This window comes from Danio rerio, chromosome 18, assembly GCF_052040795.2.
Source record: "Danio rerio strain M-AB ecotype USA chromosome 18, GRCz13ab, whole genome shotgun sequence".
In the NCBI taxonomy this organism is placed as follows: Eukaryota; Metazoa; Chordata; class Actinopteri; order Cypriniformes; family Danionidae; genus Danio; species Danio rerio.
Genome location: NC_141038.1, coordinates 49,575,068 through 49,598,462, shown reverse-complemented (window position 1 = coordinate 49,598,462; position 23,395 = coordinate 49,575,068). Strand labels below are relative to the sequence as shown.

The 23,395-nt window shown below is 36.5% G+C and overlaps 1 protein-coding gene across 10 annotated transcripts; it reads left to right on the top strand.

Annotated features, from left to right (window-relative positions):
- Positions 1-947: 947 nt before the first annotated feature.
- Positions 948-22,361, top strand: pld3 (phospholipase D family member 3). Of its 10 annotated transcripts, XR_015515312.1 has the most exons (15): positions 948-1,159; positions 4,305-4,378; positions 7,711-7,761; positions 7,885-8,045; positions 8,165-8,342; positions 8,424-8,541; positions 11,060-11,187; positions 11,471-11,668; positions 14,808-14,947; positions 16,154-16,316; positions 17,943-18,042; positions 18,155-18,602; positions 18,647-19,362; positions 20,228-20,729; positions 20,776-22,361. XR_015515312.1 is itself a non-coding variant. In XM_087293586.1 (12 exons), the coding sequence occupies exons 2-12, from the start codon at positions 4,352-4,354 to the stop codon at positions 18,337-18,339; spliced, it is 1,449 nt and encodes a 482-aa protein (XP_087149712.1). In that variant the 5' UTR covers positions 948-1,159; positions 4,305-4,351; the 3' UTR covers positions 18,340-20,918. The 10 variants fall into 10 exon arrangements, 1 of the variants encoding a protein (XP_087149712.1); XR_015515311.1 differs by having other exon boundaries at positions 18,647-19,347; positions 20,211-22,361; XR_015515308.1 differs by having other exon boundaries at positions 18,155-19,347; positions 20,211-20,729.
- Positions 22,362-23,395: the final 1,034 nt, after the last annotated feature.

The following is a 23,395-nucleotide window of genomic DNA, read 5'->3' as shown; positions in this document are numbered from 1 at the left end:
GAGTTTGCATCTTCTCTTGCGTTTGCGTGGGTTTCCTCCGGGTGCTCCGGTTTCCCCCACAGTCCACAGACATGCGGTACAGGTGAATTGGGCAGGCTAGATTGTCCGTAGTGAATGAGTGTGTATGGATGTTTCCCAGAGATGGGTTGCAGCTGGAAGGGCATCCGCTGCGTAAAAACATCTGCTGGATAAGTTCATTCCGCTGTGGCGACTCCAGATTAATAAAGGGACTAAGCCGAAAAGAAAATGAATGAATGAATGAAAATCAGGCGACACTGTGGCTCAGTGGTTAGCACTTTTACCTCACAGCAAGAAGGTCACTTGTTCGAACTGGGTCAGTTGTCATTTCTGTGTGGAGTTTGGAAGGACTAAGCCGATGGAAAATGAATGAATGAATGGTCTAAAATTAACGTTTTGTGCAAGAAATTTACCTTTAAAAAACGAGTATTTTCAAAACTTTTTAGCTTCTTACATAAACTTTACATGAACAATTATATGTGATAATTCAACTTATCTTTACAAAAACTAAAAAATAAATAGTACTATAATTTATATTAGGTCTAACGTTAGTTAACATTGAAATGAAATAGCCGAATAGCCTAAATAAAAAGTTATATAACATAATTAGCTCCTAATTGTAAAATTAGTTAGCTATTCTAGTTTTAGTAGCCTGTTACTGTTAGTAGACCTAGCCTATTTTAAAAATGTATATATTTAGCAGCGTAGTTTAGCTTAAGCAGTGCTGCTAATGTCATATTATGTGCTTCGAACTTAAATGTACTGAATCAGAAGGTAATATTAATCAAAAAAGCTGCTAATAATACGAGAATTATACATATTCAGCAACGTAAACAAACCGTGATCACACTGAAGTGAATTCCTACCACCTACGTCACGGTCATGGAGTTCCCTCATAGGTTAGTTGAAACGCGGTCACGTGATCTTACAGTCGGTCGGTGCACTCGCTAGTAACTGAAGTAGGACAGTAGTTTACTCTGCAAACAGTGAAGTACTCAGTGTTTACGAACATACACCTCGTTGTTTTCAACAGAGAGTCCTTGTTCTCGTGTGTAAATAGAGCTCATTGACAGCAGAGATACCGCAGTGCCTCAGACGGGATGGTTTGCTTTGTTACATATTAGAAGCGGATTGATCACAGGTAACGTTAACGTTGTTGTTGCTTTTCTACACATTTGCCTTCTTTACGTTTGTGTTATGTTGACAAAAGAGTTGTGCTTGGACATTCAGTATGTGTCAAGTATGAACGTGTGTTTTGTTAGATGTACAGTACACTAACGATAACAAAAATAGACTGGGGTTGCGTGTCAAACTCTAACGAGCATTACCTAACGTTACATAGGCGCGTCCCAAAGACGCTAACGTTATTTTATCTGGGTTACCAGCTCACAGGGTTAAATATTCAGTTTATCAGTCAATTTACATACGATACTACAGTGTGACAGGGTTTAAGAAGTGCGTTTGTAATGTTTGAGTACAAATGTTAAAGAATTAAACCGAAACACGTCAGGTTCAGATCAGAACTATTCATTCAATAAAGTTGCAATGATATTCTGGTTATTGCATATTCACTTTTATCCAAAGACTCATGTTAACAATTTATTTAACAAGTTTCAAACTTCTTTGTCCTTATTAACCCTTATATTATTGCATAAAGGGTTATAAAACATTTCTTTTAAAACGTGAAAGCTTATTTAGACAGATTAATTTTAAAAAGATTTATTTGTTTAAAATCATATTTAATATATAATTTATGACTTGTTTTGTATAGGCTGATTCAGAAACCGTCTGTAGCTTGCAATTATTTATATGTTCCCCAAAAGGAGAGTTTTCGAGGTAAATAATACACACAATACAATAATAAATAATACAAAGACTTGATCGTGTTTTATATGAAAACAAGGAACAATGTTTTAAGGAATAGGCATGTCAATAAAGGCTTTTAAATATTTTTTCCACATTTTTTGAGTGCCTTGGACTTATTTTTGTTGTTTATTCTGATGAATTCCTTACCCAAAGAGCACTGACACATTAATTAAGCTACCCCTGACCACTTTTTGTTTGATTTTGTATTTTTATCCTACTTTCTCTTTTCTACTTCAAAATTTCATGCAAATCACAAATTTTATGACTTTAACAGACCTGAATATATCTACACTACAGATTCCATTAGTATGTCTTAAATTAATTTTAAAAATCTGAACTGCGATGCAATAAAATGAATATTATTTTTGCTACAAAAAGTAAACACCAGTTGCTTCATATTATTAAATATTAAAATATGAAACTTAATTCTTACATTTACAAAAGATTTCACTAATTTAATTCGAACTAAGTTACTCTTTCCATGTTACAATGATATTTTTGTGATAGCATCTTCAATTATATTAAAAGCCACAAGTTTTTAACTTTTTAAAAGAATTTCAAATGCATTTGTCCTTAAAAAATTGTCAGTTTAAAAATGTTTTTTAAACCTGTCCTGAAAGCTTATTTGGACAAAATAATTTAAAAAGTCATTTTTTAGAATCATCTTTGATATATAATTTTTGAATTATATAATATAGAATGGTGCAGAAAGACACTCACATTATTTATACGTTGACTGAAAATTTATTTGATTGAGGTTTCGAGGTAAATATTACACAGGATCGTATGATATATGAAAATGCTACTTTTACCTTTCTACTCATTTCTACTCTGACATTTCATGCAAATCATAGACCATTTTGAGGCATTTAATCAATAACAATGGCCCTAATGTATTTCCTGTTTTACTTTTTTAATTTCCATAGCTTCAGAAATTTAAAAAAAGATCTGCATATTGATAAATGATGTTAGGATAGCTGTTTTAATGTTAGGTTATCGTTAAATTGTCTCTTATTACAGGTATGAAATAGTTTGATACCAAGCAGGAAATGTTCATGGGCCAATGGCACCACCACATTAAAAGGGTCTAGATTTATGACTGTAGCAGACCTGCATACACCTATAGATTCCAGTAATATAGTAAATATTGTAATAAAATAATATAGTAATATAATATAATATAAAAATTTTTTTATCAAAACTCAATGCAATAAAGTAAAGATATTTATTTTTATTACAAAAAGTAAACACAAGTTGCTTCATACTAGTAAATCATGAAATATTAGTAATATGAACTCAATTCTTATGTTTCCTTGATTAAAAAACAGTAAAAGTAATTATTCACATTAGAAAAAACCTATTTGTGATTTGTGAAAGAATATTTAGATGATAAAATATAGTGTGTATTTTTGATCAATGGATTATTATTTAGTATTATTAACTAATTAATTATATATATATATATATATTGAATTGTTTTATCATTATTGTTATCATATTTTCTTTCCGTATTTGTTTGTGTACTTGATGTTAAGCTGTTTATTTTTATTAAGTGTGTCATTCTTGTTATACGTGATGCACCACCGTGTCAGATTGAATTGCCCCAAGGGGATTATTAAAACTTTAAACTCAAATGACATAAGCGAACATTTTTATTCAGGAAATATTTTAAAGGAACTGTTTAAAAAGGATGGATTTCTGTTATATATTGTATACTTGATATAGGTTTTGCTATGAAGATAGCCAGTGCTGCTGATATGGCATTAAAACATAAATAAATACATTTCACATCAGAAAAACACACAACTAAACTGTCAGTCAGACGACCGAAGGAATGCAGTAGATTGTGTGCATGCAACAGGTTTGTTCAGTAAAGATTTGATCATGTTGATATGCATGCCGTGTCTTGTTTTTCCATCATGTTTCCTTTAAAATTCATGCATTAAATATGAATGATACAGTAGCGTAACCCATCCTAAAATGGGTTGAACACAGCGCAGCCATTCACACATGATAAATGAAAGTTCAATTTCTTGCATTTCCTCCAGAAAGCACCATCACGTTACTGTCAGGAAGCCTGTCATGTGACTCTCTCAACCTGCTCAGCATCTGCATTTCTTCATTCTCCTTCCATCTTCAAAAGCACTTCCACTTTTAAGTCAGATGACTTGCCAGAATGCATGTGAGAGATTTGCCAAGCTCATCAAGACCCGCGGCTCAGTCACCAGGTTGTTAGCCACTAATGCTGACGTCTGGCTCTTTTTGGATAATGAGCTGGCAAAAAGGGCCTGTGTCTATACAAATGCTGGACACATGAGGGAACAATGAGCGGCGGCATACATGAATGTGCACAAATGTTCACCACACAGTCTACATGCTACATGAACACAGCTAAACGGACTCTTCTTGTGTTTTTTTAGGATTGCCTTTTTTATTTCTTCCGAATGTGCTGCTGACTTTTGACAGAATGAAGTCTGATATACCATACGAAAAGGTAGGTTATACACTATTAGTCAAAAGTTTGGATTTATTATGATTTATTTATGCTTTAAAAAGCAATTCTGCTCACCAAGGCTGCATTTATTTGATTAAAAATACAGAAAAATGCTGTCAAATTGTGAAATATTATTGTGAATTTAAAAAGCTGTTTTGTTGTTGAATGTAGTTTCAAGTTTAATTTATTCCTGTGATTCAAAGCTGAATTTGCTTCATCATTACTTCAGTCTTCAGTGTCACATGATCCTCCAGAAATCAGTGTAGTGTGAGGATTTGCTGTTCTGTTATGATCCATTATTATTGGTATAATAGCAATAATTATGATTTGTAAATTGATCAGTGCTGAAAATGTTTTATGTCTTGCTTCATACTATCCTGGAAACTGGGATCTGTTGTACTTTTTTATTTTATTTTTTACTTTTTTACCAAATGTATTTATAAAAAATTTGTGTAGATATCATATACATAAAAAGATAAGTAACATACTGATCTGCTTTTTCACAACCAAGAAATAATGACTGATAAAAACTATGTAATTAAATAAGACAGTAAATGTAAAAAATAAATAAATGATAATATTGGCATTATTCTTTTTATGCTTTAAGATCAATAGTGTTGATGTAGTTCAACAAAGTTTTCCATCTGTTGTAAAGTGATTTTAAAGACCTTCCTAATGAAAACCTAATTTTTCCAGTTTTAAACACTAATTTTTTATTTTATTTTATCCATCTGTGATATCAGGGGTGTCCAAACTCGGTCCTGGGGGGCCGGTGTCCTGGAGAGTTTAGCTCCAGCCCTATTCAAACACACCTGAACCACCTAATCAAGCTTGTTCTAGGTATACTACAAACCTCCTGGCAGGTGTGTTGAAGCAAGTTGGAGCTAAACTCAGCAGGACAACGGCCCTCCAGGACAGAGTTTGGACACCACTGTGTTATTTGAAGGTGGAGATGTTTGTTTCCACTTAAGGAGAATAAGCCTCCTAGTCAATAATGTGGTGAAAGGATTACTTTTTTTAGGATTCTTTGATAAAAAGGAAGTTTAAAACATTTTTGTGATGCCATAAATGTATTTACTTTGACGCTTTAACAATATATTGTGATGAATAAAAGTAAATACATTTTTACTATTATTTACTATTACTATTTTTACTATTTACTATTTTTACTATTATTTTAGTACTGAGAATGATATTTGAATGATAATGTATTGATAATGTAATATAATGTAATGATAATAAATGATATTGTATAATTTTCCTAAACTGACAACAACAATATTAATAATAACATAGTTACTGGAGCAGATCATGATACTACCATATTTGAAGGATTATGTGACACTGAAGACCAATTATGCTTAAAATACAGTCTTAAACCATAAGAATTAATAATACAGTTTTAAGCTACATTCAAGAAAATAATAATAAAAAGTTATTTAATATTGCAATAAATAAATTAAGAAAAAAATGCAGCCATTGTGAGCAATATATATATATATATATATATATATATATATTTTTTTTTTTTTTTTTATTTAATCTTAGGAATCACATCATTCAGTTCAGTGACCTCTAACGGACATTTCATGAGTTATCAGATCTTATCAGATACATTTGGCCAAGACAAGCCGGATTTTTACAGATACTTGAAAGTTAGAGATTTTTTAATAAATAACAAAAAAATGATAATAAATTTAAGGATGATTTTTAATTTGATCACAGTTTTTTTGGACGCACACATAAAAGAAGAAAACAAAAAACTGGTCTCTAAATGATATGAATGCATACAAAACAATAAGACTCATTCATCAAATTCCATAAAACAAAAATGGTAGAGAGTCAAACCAACAAATAACAGAGGAAGACTGGACAGATATGTGTGTCGCACATGCAAAAAACACAAACTCGAGAGCTTGGAGAGAGTTTGGATGGAAAAATCTGATGAGGTTCTTCTTAACTCTTAAACTGTCTTCATTGCGTACAGGTGTTGAAAGTTTGGGCCCTTGTTGGAGACAATGTGGAACCTTAATGGCTAAACATTTTCACATTTATTTGGTTCAAAAATACATGTCTGGTATGAAATAATGACTGAAATAAAAAGATAACTGGAGAAGAATTAAACTATTAATTTATTACATTATACCTTGGGAAAATACCAGAAATTATTCCAACTGTTAACAAATACTTAATTCAAATCCTTTTGGTAAGTAGCAGAAAAGCCATAACTCAAAAATGGCTTCAGGCTGATCCTCCAACAAGGGCTCATTGGATAGGAATTGTAAAGGAAATACACTATATGGAGAGACTGACTTTCAACCTAAGATTTGATTAAAAAAGTGCAACAAGTACTGGCAAAAATGGACTGATTATGTCATTATAAACAATTTGTGATAATGTACTTCAAATGTATTAGCAGGGCTCAACAATAAGGACTGCCCGATGGCCCGGGGCCAGTATGTAAGATGCTCGGGACAGTAGACAGAATTGCTACTGGCCCGATTGGGCCACTGATGCCCTGTCGCTAAAGTTTAATTTGCCTGTGACTACTTGTCCATGTTTTGTACAGTTTGACGTCAGTTTGGCAGTCAAGCCATCTTTGGTTTGCAATAAAATGCCTGCACATTTTGCTGCTTTTGTTTGCAAAACACTTTGAATCTTGCTCATTGTACATTTATTAACATTTTTTAAAATTTTAAATTCTATATTTACAAACATTTTGACACATTTTTCTGTTTTTAAATTTGTGGCTAAGAAATAGCTATTAACATTTTTTTGGTAGGGACAGTGGAAATATTGGCTGGGCAAGTAAAAGTCTTAACCACTGGTCCGATCGGGCCAGTAGAAAAAATCCTTAGCGTTGAACCCTGATTAGGACTTGATTTTGTAACTCATATGACAACCGCTCAGTTCTTTCCCCCCCTTCTGTCATTATTTTCTCTTCTAAATAAAAAAAAGGGGTAAATATCTTGCTGAATTCAATTTTTTTGACTGATATGTATCTTCAACAAGTATTTATTTCTTCATTTAAATGAGTTGTGATTCTTTCTGTGATATATTTATGTTTGCAGTTTTGTATTTAAAACAATGGGGACTCCGTAGTACGAATGTATGTTGAGATGGTTCTGGCAGTTTTGACGAAAGCAGAAAAGTAAAGCTTTTGCTTAATACGAATGCTCCGACTCAAGTGTATCTTTTCCAGTCAGACATACTACACTGTCATGCTGTTTAAATGTATGCATTGTTTGAGAATCGCATACGCAGTAATTCACAAATGTAAATATATCTGTTTGATTATCCATGATTGTTTTTTCTTGGACATTTTGCTTAAGATGGTTGATGTGGAGCTGAGCAGAGGAGAAGGACATCACGGCTCACAGAAGGTATTGAAGGGCACCTATTTTACCCATTTTACCAGATGTAAGATAAGCCTTTACTGTCTCCAGAATGTGTCTGTAAAGTTTCAGCTTTCAGCAAAATACCTCCTGTATCTCCTCTGTGTTTAGTATTACAGGTGTCTGATCGTCCTCACCTGTATAACCACAGTCTTGTTGATCCTCCTGTCACTCCAAACGCTGCTTGTTCCAATGGCCAAATCCTCCTCCACCAAATCATCTGTACAGCAGGAGCGCGTGCTAATCAGAGAAACCTGCACGGACCCCTGCAGGTACAGTACAGTTGCCCACCTGACCATTAATTACACTAGCCTGTGTCATATTTACTCAAATCCAGCACTTGTTTTTTTACAAACCATGGATTTCTGAGTCTAATAATAGTGGTCTGTAGGATTGTCTTAGTGGAGAGCATCCCCGAGGGTATGGTGTTTAACTCCTCTGTCCATCAGTCCATTTACGATGCCTGGCTGAACCTCATTTCTGCTACCCAGTCCAGTCTGGACATCGCCTCCTTCTACTGGACTCTCACCAACTCTGACACACACACACAAGAGCCCACCGCTAATCAGGTCTGATGGGAAGTTCTCTGAATTATTATTGAATAATGCATGGCATTAGTGACTTACCCAAGTGATGCGTTCGTCCAATAGGGGCAGCAGATTCTGAAGAAATTAGGGCAGCTCTCAAGCAAAGCGTATGTTCGAATTGCTGTCGATAAACCAGCAGATAAAAAACCTATGGAGGACATCAACTTCCTCAGCTCCTACGGTAAGCTGCGTTCCAAATGCACACTATACACTATGCACTCATGCACTATGTACTTATGCACTTAAACAGTCAACAGGATAGTGTATGTATGTAGTGTCGTCCCAAATGGCACACTAATGTTTTTTTACTAAGCGGAAATTCAAACCGTTTCCCTAATGACGTTTGACGGTTGCCAAATCAGTGAAATAAACGACCGAATTATCAAATAATACCTGCCGTGAGTATAACCGCATTCACCATCGGGAGGCGCTATAATCACTCTCGCAGGAGAATTTTGCTTTCACCATCCAAAATAAATAGTTATCCAACTTGTGTGTCAGATAGCTCCGCCCCTTCCGCTACGTAAGCAAACCTGCGGTCGTTGAGTGCGTGAAGTGTCCATCATTACACACTTCATTTTATCGCCTGAATGAGTGCATCACCCGAGTAATTAAAGTGCACTTATTATTTTTAGAGTTTTCAGTGTGAACACACTACTTACACTATTTATACTACAAAATGGCGTAGAATAGTGCATAAGTATGCGATTTGGAACGCAGCTTATGTATGAAGTTGTGGTATTTAATGTCACGTTAAAATAACGTTCACACTTTTAAATAAGGTTTCGTTAGGTAATGTTTACTAACATCAACTAATTATGAACAATGCATGTACAGGATTTATTATTCATAGCTCAACGTTTGCTAATGCATTAGTAACATCCGAATTCACGTTAGTGCACTGAGTTAACATAACCTAACAATAAATAATTGTATTTTCATTAACTTGCATAAACAAATACTGTAATAAATGTATTTTTCATTGGTTGTTAATGCTTGTAAATGTATTAAATAATAATAACTAATACAACGTTATTGTAAAGTGCTACCAAAATAATAGTACATTGCTATAAATGATAGTACTTAACATTAACATTGCATTAATTAATGTATTAACTAACATGAACAAACAATGAAGAATTATTTTTGTTTGTATTTCATATTATTTAAATTAATATAAATTCATATTATTAATAGGTTTATTACAGTATTGGTTCATCTTTGGTAATATTAATGGTTATATATTTTATTTTAAGGTACACTTTTTTTCTTTTAACAAATGTTTAACTAAGACTTTTTGCTTATTTAAATCCTAATTTGCTGCTTGTTAATAGTTATTAAGGTAGTAGTTGGGGTTTGGGTATTGTGTGGGATTAGTGATGTAGAATAAGATCATACTTTATAAGTACTTTTTTATAATTTTTTATTAATAAACAGGTAATAACAAGGCCCACGTGGAATCTGCATGTGCCAAAATCTGCAGATGTTTATGTTCATTGAGTTTATTTATTTAGTTGTGTGTAAATGTGTGTAAATTTACATTTATTTAGTTTATAAATAAATTTCAGTAATATTACTGACTAAATGTTTCCCAGAGATGGGTTGCAGCTGGAAGGGCATCCGCTGCATAAAAATGTGCTGGAAAAGTTGGTGGTTCATTCCGCTGTGGCGACCCCGGATTTATAAAGGGACTAAGCCGACAAGAAAATGAATGAATGAATTACTGACTAAATGTTCATATGACTTACAATACAGTTTGTGAAGTAATAATGTCTGTCTTTTTAGTAGATATTTGGTAGATATATTATATGAGAGCCTTGCTTTGTTTACTTAATGGATCTATAGGATTTGCATTGTTGTTTTTAATTTTATTTAACATATTAAGTTTTTAGTTATGATCCACCCAAAATCATTCCACATAAATTCACAGATTTTTTACAATATTCTGCGCAGAAATAGCAAAAAATGTCTGCAGATTCTCTCTGGTCCTTGTAATAACCCAGTAGTTAATAGTGGGTACTGTTACTTAAAGTAGAGAGTTACACAATAAACCATTAACTATGACTTTTGCCTCAAACTACGCCACCTATTTTGATGCTTATTCATAATAATACATTTATTAAGTAATAATAAACCGCCAATATTTTAATAATAGGGAGGTAAAAAACCACTGGTTAATAGTGAGAATTAACACTTAAACCAAAGTGTTACAAATAGTTCATGTTAATTCACAGTGCATTAACTAAAGTTAACAAGCACAACTATAGTTTTTAATAATGCATTAAATTACATGCATAAATGTTGAACTATGATTAATAAATACTGTACAACAAGTATTGTTCATGTTAGTATTGTTCATGTTCATGTAAATACATGAATTGAACATTAATGTAAAGTGTCACTGTGTACTTATGCATATACACACTCAACAGCCTAGTATATGTATACCTTTGAGTGCACAAAGTGTCCAACATTACACACTTATTTTTAACCATTGAATAGGTGCGTCATTTTAACATTTGAAGTGCAATTATTCTTTTATAATAAAAATAATATTTCAGTATAAATGCACTTCTTATGCACTATTCTATGCCATTTTGTAGTATAATTAATACAAGTATGCGATTTGGGATGCACCTTATCATTTAAAAAAAAAACACTTTCAGAATGGCATATGGATGATGTTTTGCTTCCTGCAGGAGCTGATGTGCGGATGGTGAACATGCGAGAGTTGACAACAGGTGTGCTGCATACCAAGTTCTGGATCGTGGATAAGAAGCACATTTACATCGGAAGCGCAAATATGGACTGGAGGTCACTAACACAGGTCAGTCATGTAACCTTTAAATGCCGCATGGTTAGGTAGATGTTAGTGTTGTATTTAATCAATACCTTTAAATACAATTAGCTTCTTTTTCCTTTAAAATAAAGAAAAAACAACCTTGTCATCAGAATAATTGTTAAATATATTAAAACAAAAGCAATTATGTGAAATTGTAAAAGTTTCACTGTATTACTGTATCTGCAATCAAAGACACTTGAGTGTACTTTAGCACTGTAGTAAACATTCTCCACGTTATAGTGCTGTTGTGTCCGTTTCATGTGCACAGGTGAAGGAGTTGGGCGCAGTTGTGTATGACTGCAGCTGTCTTGCTGAGGATCTTGGGAAGATCTTTGAGGCTTACTGGTACCTGAATCAGACCAAGACCGTTCCTGCACACTGGCCTAACAAATACTCCACCCTGTATAATAAGGACACACCAATGCAGCTGTCGCTCAACGGGACCAGTGCTAGCGTCTATCTATCAGTAAGACCATCCAGCCTATTAGGATTTACTGTAACACTGTCTGTATTCCTGTCAGTGCCTTTGGAGTTTTTTGTGGTTTATGTTGTTCCTTAATGCGGTGTCGTTTACACTAGCAGTTGCAGTTTTCTTTGGTGTTTTGGGGAAGTTAACCCTTGTGTGCAGTCGGGGATGTTTTCATCCACTCCGGGTGATTTTCAGTCTATATTTGGCCACAATTTTCTCTGTGTTTCAGAAAATGAAATGATTTTTGGTGATAAATCTTATTTTGACATATTTTGGGGAAAAAAAGCTTTGATAATTTTTAAAAACTGAACAATAATGATGTTTTTTGTTTGCAAAGCCAGTTTTGCCTGTTGGGAAGAGGTCAAATTTGTAATTTTTAACATCAGTTGCAATGCAAAATAGTGTAGTTTCTGGCTTTTATATGGAGTATAGAAAGTGTGTGTGTGTGTGTGTGTGTGTGTGTGTGTGTGTGTGTGTGTGTGTGTGTGTGTGTGTGTGTGTGTGTGTGTGTGTGTGTGTGTGTGTGTGTGTGTGTGTGTGTGTGTGTGTGTGTGTGTGTGTGTGTGTGTGTGTGTGTGCGTGTGTGTGTGTGTGTGTGTCCTATCCAAAAGATTAATGGTGCCAATTAATGATCAACGTAGAGCTGCACGATTCTAGCTAAAATGAGAATCGCGAATTTTTATTTATTTTTTTGCTTAAAATAAAGTTTACGATCTTTATTTTACATCTCACAATTCTGTATATGTAAAATAAAGCATTATATGAGATTATTGTTTTTTTTTTCAAACATATGGTAAAACAACGATATTAATATTATGTGTAGGTCTCCTGGTTTCTATAAATAATTCTATTCTACTTATAATTATTCTGATGTTGAGTTATGTTTGAGATATATGCTGGCAATCTTTCATTGATCACATTATTAGACCATTTGTTTCACTGGTAAAATCAACATTATATAGGCTAGAGTAGTTAAACTGACACTGTAAACATTTATTTTCGTGCACAACTATGTGTTCGCTATGAAAGAAAAAACATATCAAATGCTTGTCGCAATCATAACTGTAAAATTCGATATGATTATTTAAATGACGTGCACGCTTTCGGTTTCATTTTCACTGCTAAGTGCTGTTCTTACTTCGCGCGCGGCTCTTAAACGATCACTCTGTGCCACAAACTGAATATTATTTACAACTTTATTACCTGTTACTTACAGCATATGCAGGTTCTGTTCACTAAAGTAGATGCGCCCGCAGTCAGCAGCTCACGTCACGTGTGATTTCCCGGCTGTGAATACAGCATTATATGAAGTCAAAAAAGAGATTTTAAGGTGAATTATACCTTATAAGTACAGTATGTGACTCTTTTAACATCATTTGGAGGTGTCCATGTCACTGGGCAATGTATGTGAAACAATGAAAAGACTCGTGCAGCCGCCTTTGCTTCTCTCCTGAACTTGAAAATATGATTGGCAGAATGGTAGAAATGCTGGATTAAGATCGTCTAGGGGGTGGAATCGAGAACGCAATCTTTTTTATGATTAATTGTGCAGCTCTTATCAACGGTGAAGATTACTAATTTTAACTCTTCCCAACCAGGAAAACCACCGACATTAGTTATGTTTCCATCCAAAAATGCAAATTTAAATTTATGCGCAAAACTGGAATATTGCATGTAACTGAACGTTAACACCGAAAGCAGTGAGAGCATCAAAGTAGCCAGAAGTCATTCATTTTTAATAGGAGCCGGTGACGAGGAGGAGCGGGGTGCGATTTTTGCCAGTGTGAGCGTCAAGGAGAGTTGAAATCAAGTTAACTTTAAGGTAATGAGCTTTGATGCAGTTCGGCGGCAACCAATCGGAATGTAGAAGAACTTTGGTTCCGACCACAGTTGTTCCCAAGGGTTTAATTATTGTGGCCGGATTTCCAATTATTTGCAATATTTTCTTATAGGAACTTACCTTAAATAAAAATTACTGGCGAGTTACTGATGTGCTTTAATGTCATACATATTTATCTTTAAAGAAGCGAGAATCTCATGCGACAGTACAAAACAGTATTGCTGCTTCAGGATATTTCAGACATATGTACACATTGGATAAGTGGAGCAAAGCCAGACAGCATGCAACTTGATTATCCATATTAAAAGAATTGTTAAAAGTGAGTGATATTTTCATGCAGAAAGCATGTTTTATTTGGGAATGTAACTGATATGATATGATATGCTGCAACGGCCCCTTTAAATATCAATGTATCAATTTAGAGATCAATGTAGCGAATTTTGATGCTCTCGTTGCCGCAGCTGAAGGCAGACAGCATTGTCGTCAGGGCAGCCAGAGCGACCTTTGATGCTCTCGCCGCCTTCAGTGTGAACACACAGTAAGACGTGCGAATAAAGCAGCGTTGCCATCCAACGAGTCAAAGAGAACAAAATCGTCACTTCCTGATAAACTGGTCAAAAGTAAATCAAATCAAAAGTAAAACGTAATTCGCTGTGGTCGGAGAAGCTGCATGAATCTTTTCTTTATTTAATAAATGACTTGCGCCTCACAAGACAAATGCACACATGCAATGACCTGGTGGTGTTTGAAGGTGTGGGACGCAGAGTACAGATGCTCTCGACAGTTCTGCAGGTCATTAACAGTATAATAACAGTAACACTGAAACAGTTGAGGCGTTTTAGAATGGCCGAAACAACATTTCAGATGATTTACAGTGTCCTATCATCACATGATCTCTTATCACAAAATCACATGACCTTTTTTTTAATGCGCATACTGGAATTTGCTTAGTAAAAGTGTTTCCATCGTAGTTTATGCGAATCTTTTCTTATCGATTAAGAAGTTAATCCTACTCAGGTGTGCGCATATGTTTTTTCAGCATTTTTTCAAAATTGATGCGCATCTTGGCATTTCCTTCAACCGGTTTTTGATGCGCATATCCAAAATGCACATAAAAATTAGTGGATGAAAACAAAGCGACTGAAGAATGCATGATTATATGGTGTTAAGGCTTTGGCATCAAAATATGTGTTATAATGGAAGTCAATGGGGCAGAAACAGACACTAACATAAGGAAAGTGTAGTTGATTTGAGCAACACACAAGGGTTAAAGAGCTGTGTGTTTCTCCTTCACAGAGCTCTCCTCCTTCACTCTGTGCTGAAGGCCGGACTCCAGATCTTCAGTCTATCCTCGATGTGATCGCTAATGCTCAGCAGTTTGTCTACATCGCTGTGATGAACTATCTGCCCACTATGGAGTTCTCCAGAAGCAAGAGGTCTGTGATTCAGCATTAAAGCACATATCTGAGCACAGTTGAAGTCAGAATCATTAGCCCTCTTGCTCATTTTAAATTCTTTTACATTTTTTTCTCCCAAGTTCTGTTTAATGGGGAGAATTTTTGGGGAGTTTAATGGAGGAAACTTTTATCTTTGCCATTATCACAGTACATAATCTCTTACTAGATGTTTTTCAAGATACTAGTATTCAGCTTAAAGTGACATTTAAAGGCTTAACTAGATTAATTAGGCAAGTTAGGATAATTAGGCAAGTCATGGACCCTTTTCACAAGCCTGTTACGACGCATATAATGGTAGTCAGCATCTTAAATCCTTGAAGGTTTTTTAATATTTAGATTAGCTTTTTTAATGTATGAACATTTATATGTATTTATGTGTTTATTATATAATCTTTGCTTCAAATCACAAAAAAAAAACGAATTACAGCTTGTGCTAGGTGTTTCTAATGCAGTGTCTATAAGGGGCAGGACATTATTTGACATTATTCTCTCCTTTGGCTGCCGTTTTCAGACTTTCTCCAGGAAAAAAAATATTATAGGAAATAATGTGAAAAATTGCTTGCTCATCATTGCATAATAAATTATAAACATAATTTTAAAATATTAACATAATTTATAATATTCATTCATGTTCATGTCGGCTTAGTCCCTTTATTAATCTGGGGTCGCCACAGCGGAATGAACCGCCAACTTATCCAGCGGATGCCTTTCCAGCCACAACCCATCTCTGGGAAACATCCACAAACACTCACACACACACACACTCATACATAATGGACAATTTAGCCTACCCAGTTCACCTGTACCGCATGTCTTTGGACTGTGTGGGAAACTAGAGCACCCGGAGGACACCCACACAAAGGCATGAGAACATGCAAACTCCACACAGAAACGCCAATTGAGCCGAGGATCGAACCAGCGACCTTCTTGCTGTGAGGCAACAGCACTACCTACTGCACCCAGGTCACATGACTAAAGCGATTCAAAGGATCGGAGTATTTCCCAAGCCCTGGCAAATCTGTGTTTGATTCACTGTGTTTGGAAATGAAATCTCAAGCACTCATAACCTAGTGGACAGTGCGCCAACATATAGTGCAACTGTGCTGCAGGTGACCCAAGTTTAAGGATTTGAGTACATTATTATTTTTGGCTGGACTAACCCTGCTTCGCTCTTATTTCCATCAGGTACTGGATGGATATTGACACTGAGCTGCGGCGTGTGGCTTATGAGCGCAGGATTCGTGTGCGTCTGCTGATCAGCTGCTGGAACAGCACCAAACCAATCATGTTCCCTTTCCTGCGCTCCCTTGCTTCCTTACAGGACACAAACCAGCTGGACATTCAAGTGGTGAGTGCAGTCACATTTGTAGTAATGTGTGAAAGGTGTCATGATAGATGCCATACACACCACCATACAGATATTTAGGGTTGATAAGTTTATCTTATGTGTTATGTGGCCTGATGGAACTAAGATTGAACTGTTTGGTCATAATGACTTGTGTTACATTTGGAAGACAAAGGGGAAAGCTTATGTAACCTCACCGGTCCTACGCCACCCAACCCGCTCCGAGCTGGTATCGAACCGGCGACCTTCCGCATGGGAGTCGGTTGCTCTAACAAGGAGGCTAAAGACCATTGCCTTTAGCGACTGTCGCTAGAGCACCTTTAGAGGTCAGAGGAGTGAGGTTTACCTGCACAGCAGCTACTAGCTGGCCTCCGTTACACTCACCCCCTAAACCTCACTCCCATCCGGGTCACGGCACCAATGTACCTGCACAGCACCTACTAGCTGGCCTCCGTTACACTTACAAGCCTATACACCATCCCAACTGTAAAGTATGGGGGCAGCAGCATCCTGTTGTGGGGCTGTTTTGCTGCAGGAGGGACTGGTCCACTTCACAGCATAAAGAAAGAACGTTATGTAGAAATATTGAAGCAACATCTAAAGACATCAGCAAGGAAATTAAAACTTGGCCACAAATGGGTCTACCAAACAGACCATGACCCTCAGCATACTGCCAAATTAGTTAAAATGTGCTTAAAGGTCAACACAGTGAATGTTTTGGAGTGGCATCACAAAGCCCTGATCTCAATCCTATAGAAAATTTGTGGGCAGAGTTGTAAAAGCTTGCCCTAGCAAGACAGCCTACAAATCTGACACAGTTACACCAATTCTTTCAGGAGGAATGGGCCAAAATTCCTGCAAACTGTGAGAAGCTTGTGGAAGGATCTTCAAAATATTTGACCAAAGTTATACAGTTTAATAGCAAAGCTAAAATAACACCAAGGAAATGTGTGTAACTTTTGACTTTCTAGAAATTAATAAAAAATTCTCAAAAAAAACAAAATTCTCTTATTTTTCTGGCATTTAGCAATTGTAAATAATTTAGGTAATCCTAACGGACCTAAAATAGTCATCTTTTTGTATGATTCACCATCAGACATTTTTTAAAAAATGGTTTATGTTCCTTTTTTTTTTGGAGTGTATGTAAACTTCTGGTTTCAACTGTATATGGCTATTGCACAACTATAATACACTGTGATATAGCCTAGTTTGTTGGATCGTTTTGCTTTCTCACTACAATCGATCCGCTCCAGAGTTTGTTTCAATTGAGCCGAGGCCACCTCATTTAGACCTATTGATTTGGCGCGGATCCGAATTCAGTTGCAGGATTCACATATGCCAAACGAACCGCACTAACTGGGAAAACGAGACCGGTTCTGAAACAAACGTCTAGGCGTGGAAGCATTTGCACTCAATTGACACACAGTCACAGACAAATTAAACAAGTGACAAGGCAGCACTGACCTGGTCCTCATTGTCGAGTCCTGTTATTCAGTTATAACAGTTGTCATTTTTCTGAAACAGTTCTACATTTTTTCAATGATTTGTAACAGAATTATTTTGGTTAAGTTAATAAATGCTCTTCCTCTCACTTTTGATTATTTCATGAATCTCCTTTTCCCCACACAGAGAATTTTCACAGTGCCTTCAGACGCTCAGCAGAAAAAAATCCCCTTCGCCAGAGTGAACCATAACAAGTACATGGTCACAGATCAAGTTGCTTACATAGGTATACCTCATTCTTACTATGACTTTCTGTCTTCAAATTGTAATCTTTTTAATTGCACTTAAAGAAACACCGTTGGTATTGTGGTACTCACATGCCTATCCATTCTTTGCAGGCACCTCTAACTGGTCCGGGGACTACTTTGTGAACACGGCCGGCTCTGCATTAGTGGTGAACCAGACTTCAGCTTCAGCAAGTTCGACAGTGCAGGAGCAGCTACAGGCCGTGTTTGAGAGAGACTGGGAGTCTGCATACAGCACAGACATCAACCACAGATCCAACCGTAAAGACATCTGCTAGACCAGACGCAGCCTGCAGGAGGAGCTGGAGGCACTGACACAGAGACTGTAAACCTTCTGCTCCATTTTTAGGACACTAAAATACTTCATATGTTGCCATGAACTACTTTTACACTCCAAAAAAAGGAGTTTTATTTGCATTAAGCATGAGGTGAGAGTTAAAAGGGATCGTTCACACACAAAAAATGTAAATTACTTCACCATTTACTCGTTTTAAAACCTGAACACAAAAAAAAAAGAAATTTTGAAAAATGATGAAAACTGGTAACCATTGACTTCCATAATAGGTAAGACAAATACTATGGAAGTCAATGGTTACAGGTTTTCAACATTCTTCAAATTATCTTCTTTTGTGTTCAAGGGTGTGTTAATAGTCAGTAAATGTTCATTTTGTATCCCTCTGCAGAACTTTTTCCCCCGATAATAGTCTCTCGCCTCAAAGCAGAAATACTTTTGCATACATTTTGCACAGAACGTCTTTATAGCTGACCTGCAATACCTCTGCCTTCCTGTTGATTCTTTTTAACATCTGTTGAACTTAAAGTCTCAGGATGAATCATTTTATTATTGATTCACAGCAGTGGTCTCAAACTCAATTCCTGGCTCTGCTCAGTTTAGCTCCAACCACCTCCAACTCACACCTGCTTAATAGTCTCTAGTAGTCTTGAACACCTTGACTGGTTGGATCAGCTGTGTTTGATCAGGCATGGAGCAGAACTGTGCAGAGCTGCGGCCCTCCAGAAATCCAGTTTGAGACCTGTGATCTACAATATTGTTCACAACTTTCTACAGTGATTTATTAATTACCTTCATGTTCAGTTGAAGGCAAAATCATTAGCTCTTCTGTGAAAACAACGATGCCAAGGACATTAGTATTGTACTATGACTATTTCTTCTAAAGAACATTCGATTACGTTTCGATTTCGTAAGCTGTTTATATTTCTTTCAATTCATTTAAGGTCAATATTATTCGCCCCCTTAAGAGAAAGTTTTATTTTTAGATAGAGGAGTGTTTCTCAACCACGTTCCTGGAGGACCACCAGCTCTGCATAGCCAAACACACCTGATTCAGATCATCAGCTCATTAGCAGAGACTGAGGCTGCGTCCGAAACCGCATACTTCCATACTATATAGTACGCCAAAATCAGTATGCGAGCCGAGTAGTATGTCCGGATTCATAGAATTCGAAAATCAGTATCCGAGAAGTACCCGGATGACTTACTACTTCCGGCGAGATTCCGGAGTGCGCATCCCATTCATGTTGTATCCCATGATGCCCCGCGAGAGAATTCATGAATGGAAGTAAAGCGACGCAACTGACGCAGGTAGGTCACGTGACCATGACAAAATGGCGGATGTAGTACGTCCGAATTCCATTCAAACTTTTCACATTCATACTGTATAGAACGTCGTTTTCTAACGGCCGAGTAGTACGTTTAAATTCAAATGCAGTACCTACTGAGTAGTAGGCGGTTTCGGACGCAGCCTGAAAGACCTGTAATAGATGTGTGGGGGAGATCTTCTCATCCATCTTGAAGATGTGATGGCAGCCATTTTGCGCCAGATCGCACACCAGCTGATTTAACCACAATGCCAGAGTTAAACTCCTACTCTTTTTTTTTTTTTTTTTTTTTTTTTTTTCTCGAAGGACATCCTGGGATTTTTAACGACCACAGAGAACCAGGACCTCAGTTTAACATCCCATCTGAAGGACCACACTCACTAAGCAATATAGAGTCCCCATCAAAATACTGGGGCATTAGGACTCTAACAGACTGCAGGTTGAGCGCCCCCTGCTGGTCTCACTAACACCACTGCCGGCAGCAACCTAGCTTTTCCATGTGGACAAAAGAGACATCCAAACCATGCAGTGCTGGTGGTCCTCCAGGAATAAGGTTGAGAAACAAGAACTGAGTTAGAGAATAAAATCACCATTGCCCAATGGCCTGCTTAATTAGTCTAACTTCCTTAGTTAACAGTAATCTAGTTAAGTCTTTAAACTGCACTTAAAGCTGAATATTAATATCTTGCAAAATAATGCACTGTCAATGCGAAGACCAGGAAATTCATTCATTTTCTTGTCGGCTTAGTCCCTTTATTAATCCGGGGTCGCCACAACGGAATGAACCACCAACTTATCCAGCAAGTTTTTAGTCAGCTGATGCCCTTCCAGCCGCAACCCATCTCTGGGAAACATCCACAGACACATTCACACACACACTCATACACTACGGACAATTTAGCCTACCCAATTTACCTGTACCGCATGTCTTTGGACTGTGGGGGAAACCGGAGCACCCGGAGGAAACCCACGCGAAGGCAGGGAGAACATGCAAACTACACACAGAAACGCCAACTGAGCCGAGGTTCGAACCAGCGACCTTCTTGCTGTGAGGCGACATCACTACCTACTGCGCCACTGCATCGCCTAACCAGGAAATTAGTTTTGTTAAACCTAGAATGTGATGTTAGACCTAGAAAAGTATCATGTTACAAAATCTTGAGGGGAAAAAAATCTTCGTTTAACAGTACTTATAAATATTTGACAAATAATAAAAATGATTTTGTCTTCAGCTGTACATTTGCCTATATTTTAAAAATCGTAACAGTATTTGATTGTAAATCAAATCAATCGCTTACTTTCTGCCTCAGCGGAATGAACCGTCAATTGTAAATCATTCATTCATTCATTTTCTTTTCTGTTTAGTTCCTTTATTAATCAGGGGTCACCACAGTGGAATGAACCACCAACTTATCAAGCATATGTTTTACGCAACGGATGCCCTTCCAGCCACAACCCAACACTGGGAAACACCCACACACTCTTGCATACACTAGGGCCAATTTAGTTCATCCAATTAACCTGTACCGCATGTCTTTGGATTGTGGGGGAAACCGGAGCACCCGGAGGAAACCCACGCCAGCACAGGGAGAACATGCAAACTCCACTCAGAAATGCCAACTGAGCTTGAACCAGCGACCTTCTTGCGGTGACGATCATGCTACGCACTGAGCCACTGTGACTACCCTGATTGTAAATCATTCATTTAATTCACTTTCTTGTCGGCTTAGTCCCTTTGTTAATCCGAGGTCGCCACAGCAGAATGAACTGCCAACTTATCCAGCAAGTTTTTACGCAGTGGATTCCCTTCCAGCTGCAACCCATCTCTGGGAAACATCCACACACACTCATTCACACATACATGCATACACTACAGACAATTTAGTCTACTCAATTCACCTGTACCGCATGTCTTTGGACTGTGGGGGAAATCGGAGCACTCCGTGGAAACCCACGCGAACGCAGGGAGAACATGCAAACTCCACACAGAAATGCCAACAGAGCCGAGACTCAAACCAGCGACCTTCTTGCTGTGAGGCGACAGCACTACCTACTGCGCCACTACGTCGCCCCTGATTGTAAATCAAACGTGCATTATTAGATTAACCACAGATGCCACTAAAGACATCCTAATGTTGATCACTGAATCACTATTTTTATTGCACACGTCAGTTTTTACTTTTATTTTCAGGACCTACAGGGTGAGAAACTGAAGTATGTGCTTTTATTATGTCTGTAAAACTGGAAGTGAAACTGACACATCGTTCATGTAGAGTCATTATCAGATAAGTTCACCATTATAAAGAGGAACAGTGAGTGGATGTGCGAGCTTTTATAAGCATAGTTTGGAAAATACGCTCAATTGGATCTGAATTCTACATTTGATCTTTGGAGGGGTCATTTTAGGTTGTAAAATTGGGTATCGGTTAATAAAAATTACTCTTGAAATCAAAGATAAATGTACTTTTAGAGCTGTTATCTAGTTTCATGTGTATTTTATGCTTAATTTTCTTACTTGAATTTGGTTATTTTGTGTATATTGTAGTAAATGCATTGCTTCAGAAATATGTAAGGGATTATTTTGTCTAATGTTGAAAGTAATTATGGAGGCTCCTAGAGACAGAGATTTGAGAAGTGGACTATCTGAACAATTAATCAATAAAAATGCAGGTTATTTAAACTTCTTTTTTTAATTAAACACATTCATGCCATGAAAATGTAGTCATATCATCAAAACACAAGTAGAGAACCAAACCTAATTAATGTCAATTTGCTAAATACATTTTCAATAGTAATTCTAATAAAATTCATCATAAATATGTGGTAACACTTTACAAAAAAGTTCATTAGTTAATGCATTTACTAACATGAACTAATCATGAATAACACTTGTACAGCATTTATTAATCCTAATTGAACATTTACTAATGCATTATTAACATCCATCCAAGTCCATGCTTGTTAACATTAGTTAATGCACCATGAGTTAACATGAACTAACACTTAACTACTGTATTTTATTAACTAACGTTAACTAACATGAACAAATACAGTAGTAAATGTATTGTTCATTGTTTGTTCCCGTTAGTAAATGCATTAATTAACATTAACTAAGGAACCTTATTGTAAAGTGTGACCAAATATTATACTCTATTAGCTACTGGAAAACTCATCATTATCCACTCGATTCAATTAGGCTATGTTTTAAAATTATGCTTCAATCTATATTTGTTCTTAAATCTAATTATCAAAGTATGTAATTATCATATCTATTTTCAAACCTGGCTGCATTCCCATAAATGGGCATTTCTCATGAACACTGTCCGTGTTCTCCGCGTTATTTTTACACCAGGCCACACCTCCTTGTGAACAATTGGCTGGTATGAGTAATGTGTAGTCTGTGATTGGAGAGTTAAAATGTCGTTCACGTTGTTTAACCAATAACTTGAAAGAGTAGTGAATGAAGGGCGTGGCTTGTGGGAACACTGTTGGAAGAATTGGATTCCTGGCGCAACAAGGAGCTGAAGATGGCGGTGAGTGAGGCTTTTCTCCTTTTACAATTACAGATTTCACCAGAAAACGTTTTTTTCTGAATTTAATATGGACGCCTATAAAGTTCATCACACAAAATATGTCCACTTGGTCGAACACAGCCGATAAACGAGAAACTTTGGATTTTTCCAAAGAAAAAACGTTACAAATTTAAAACATTGT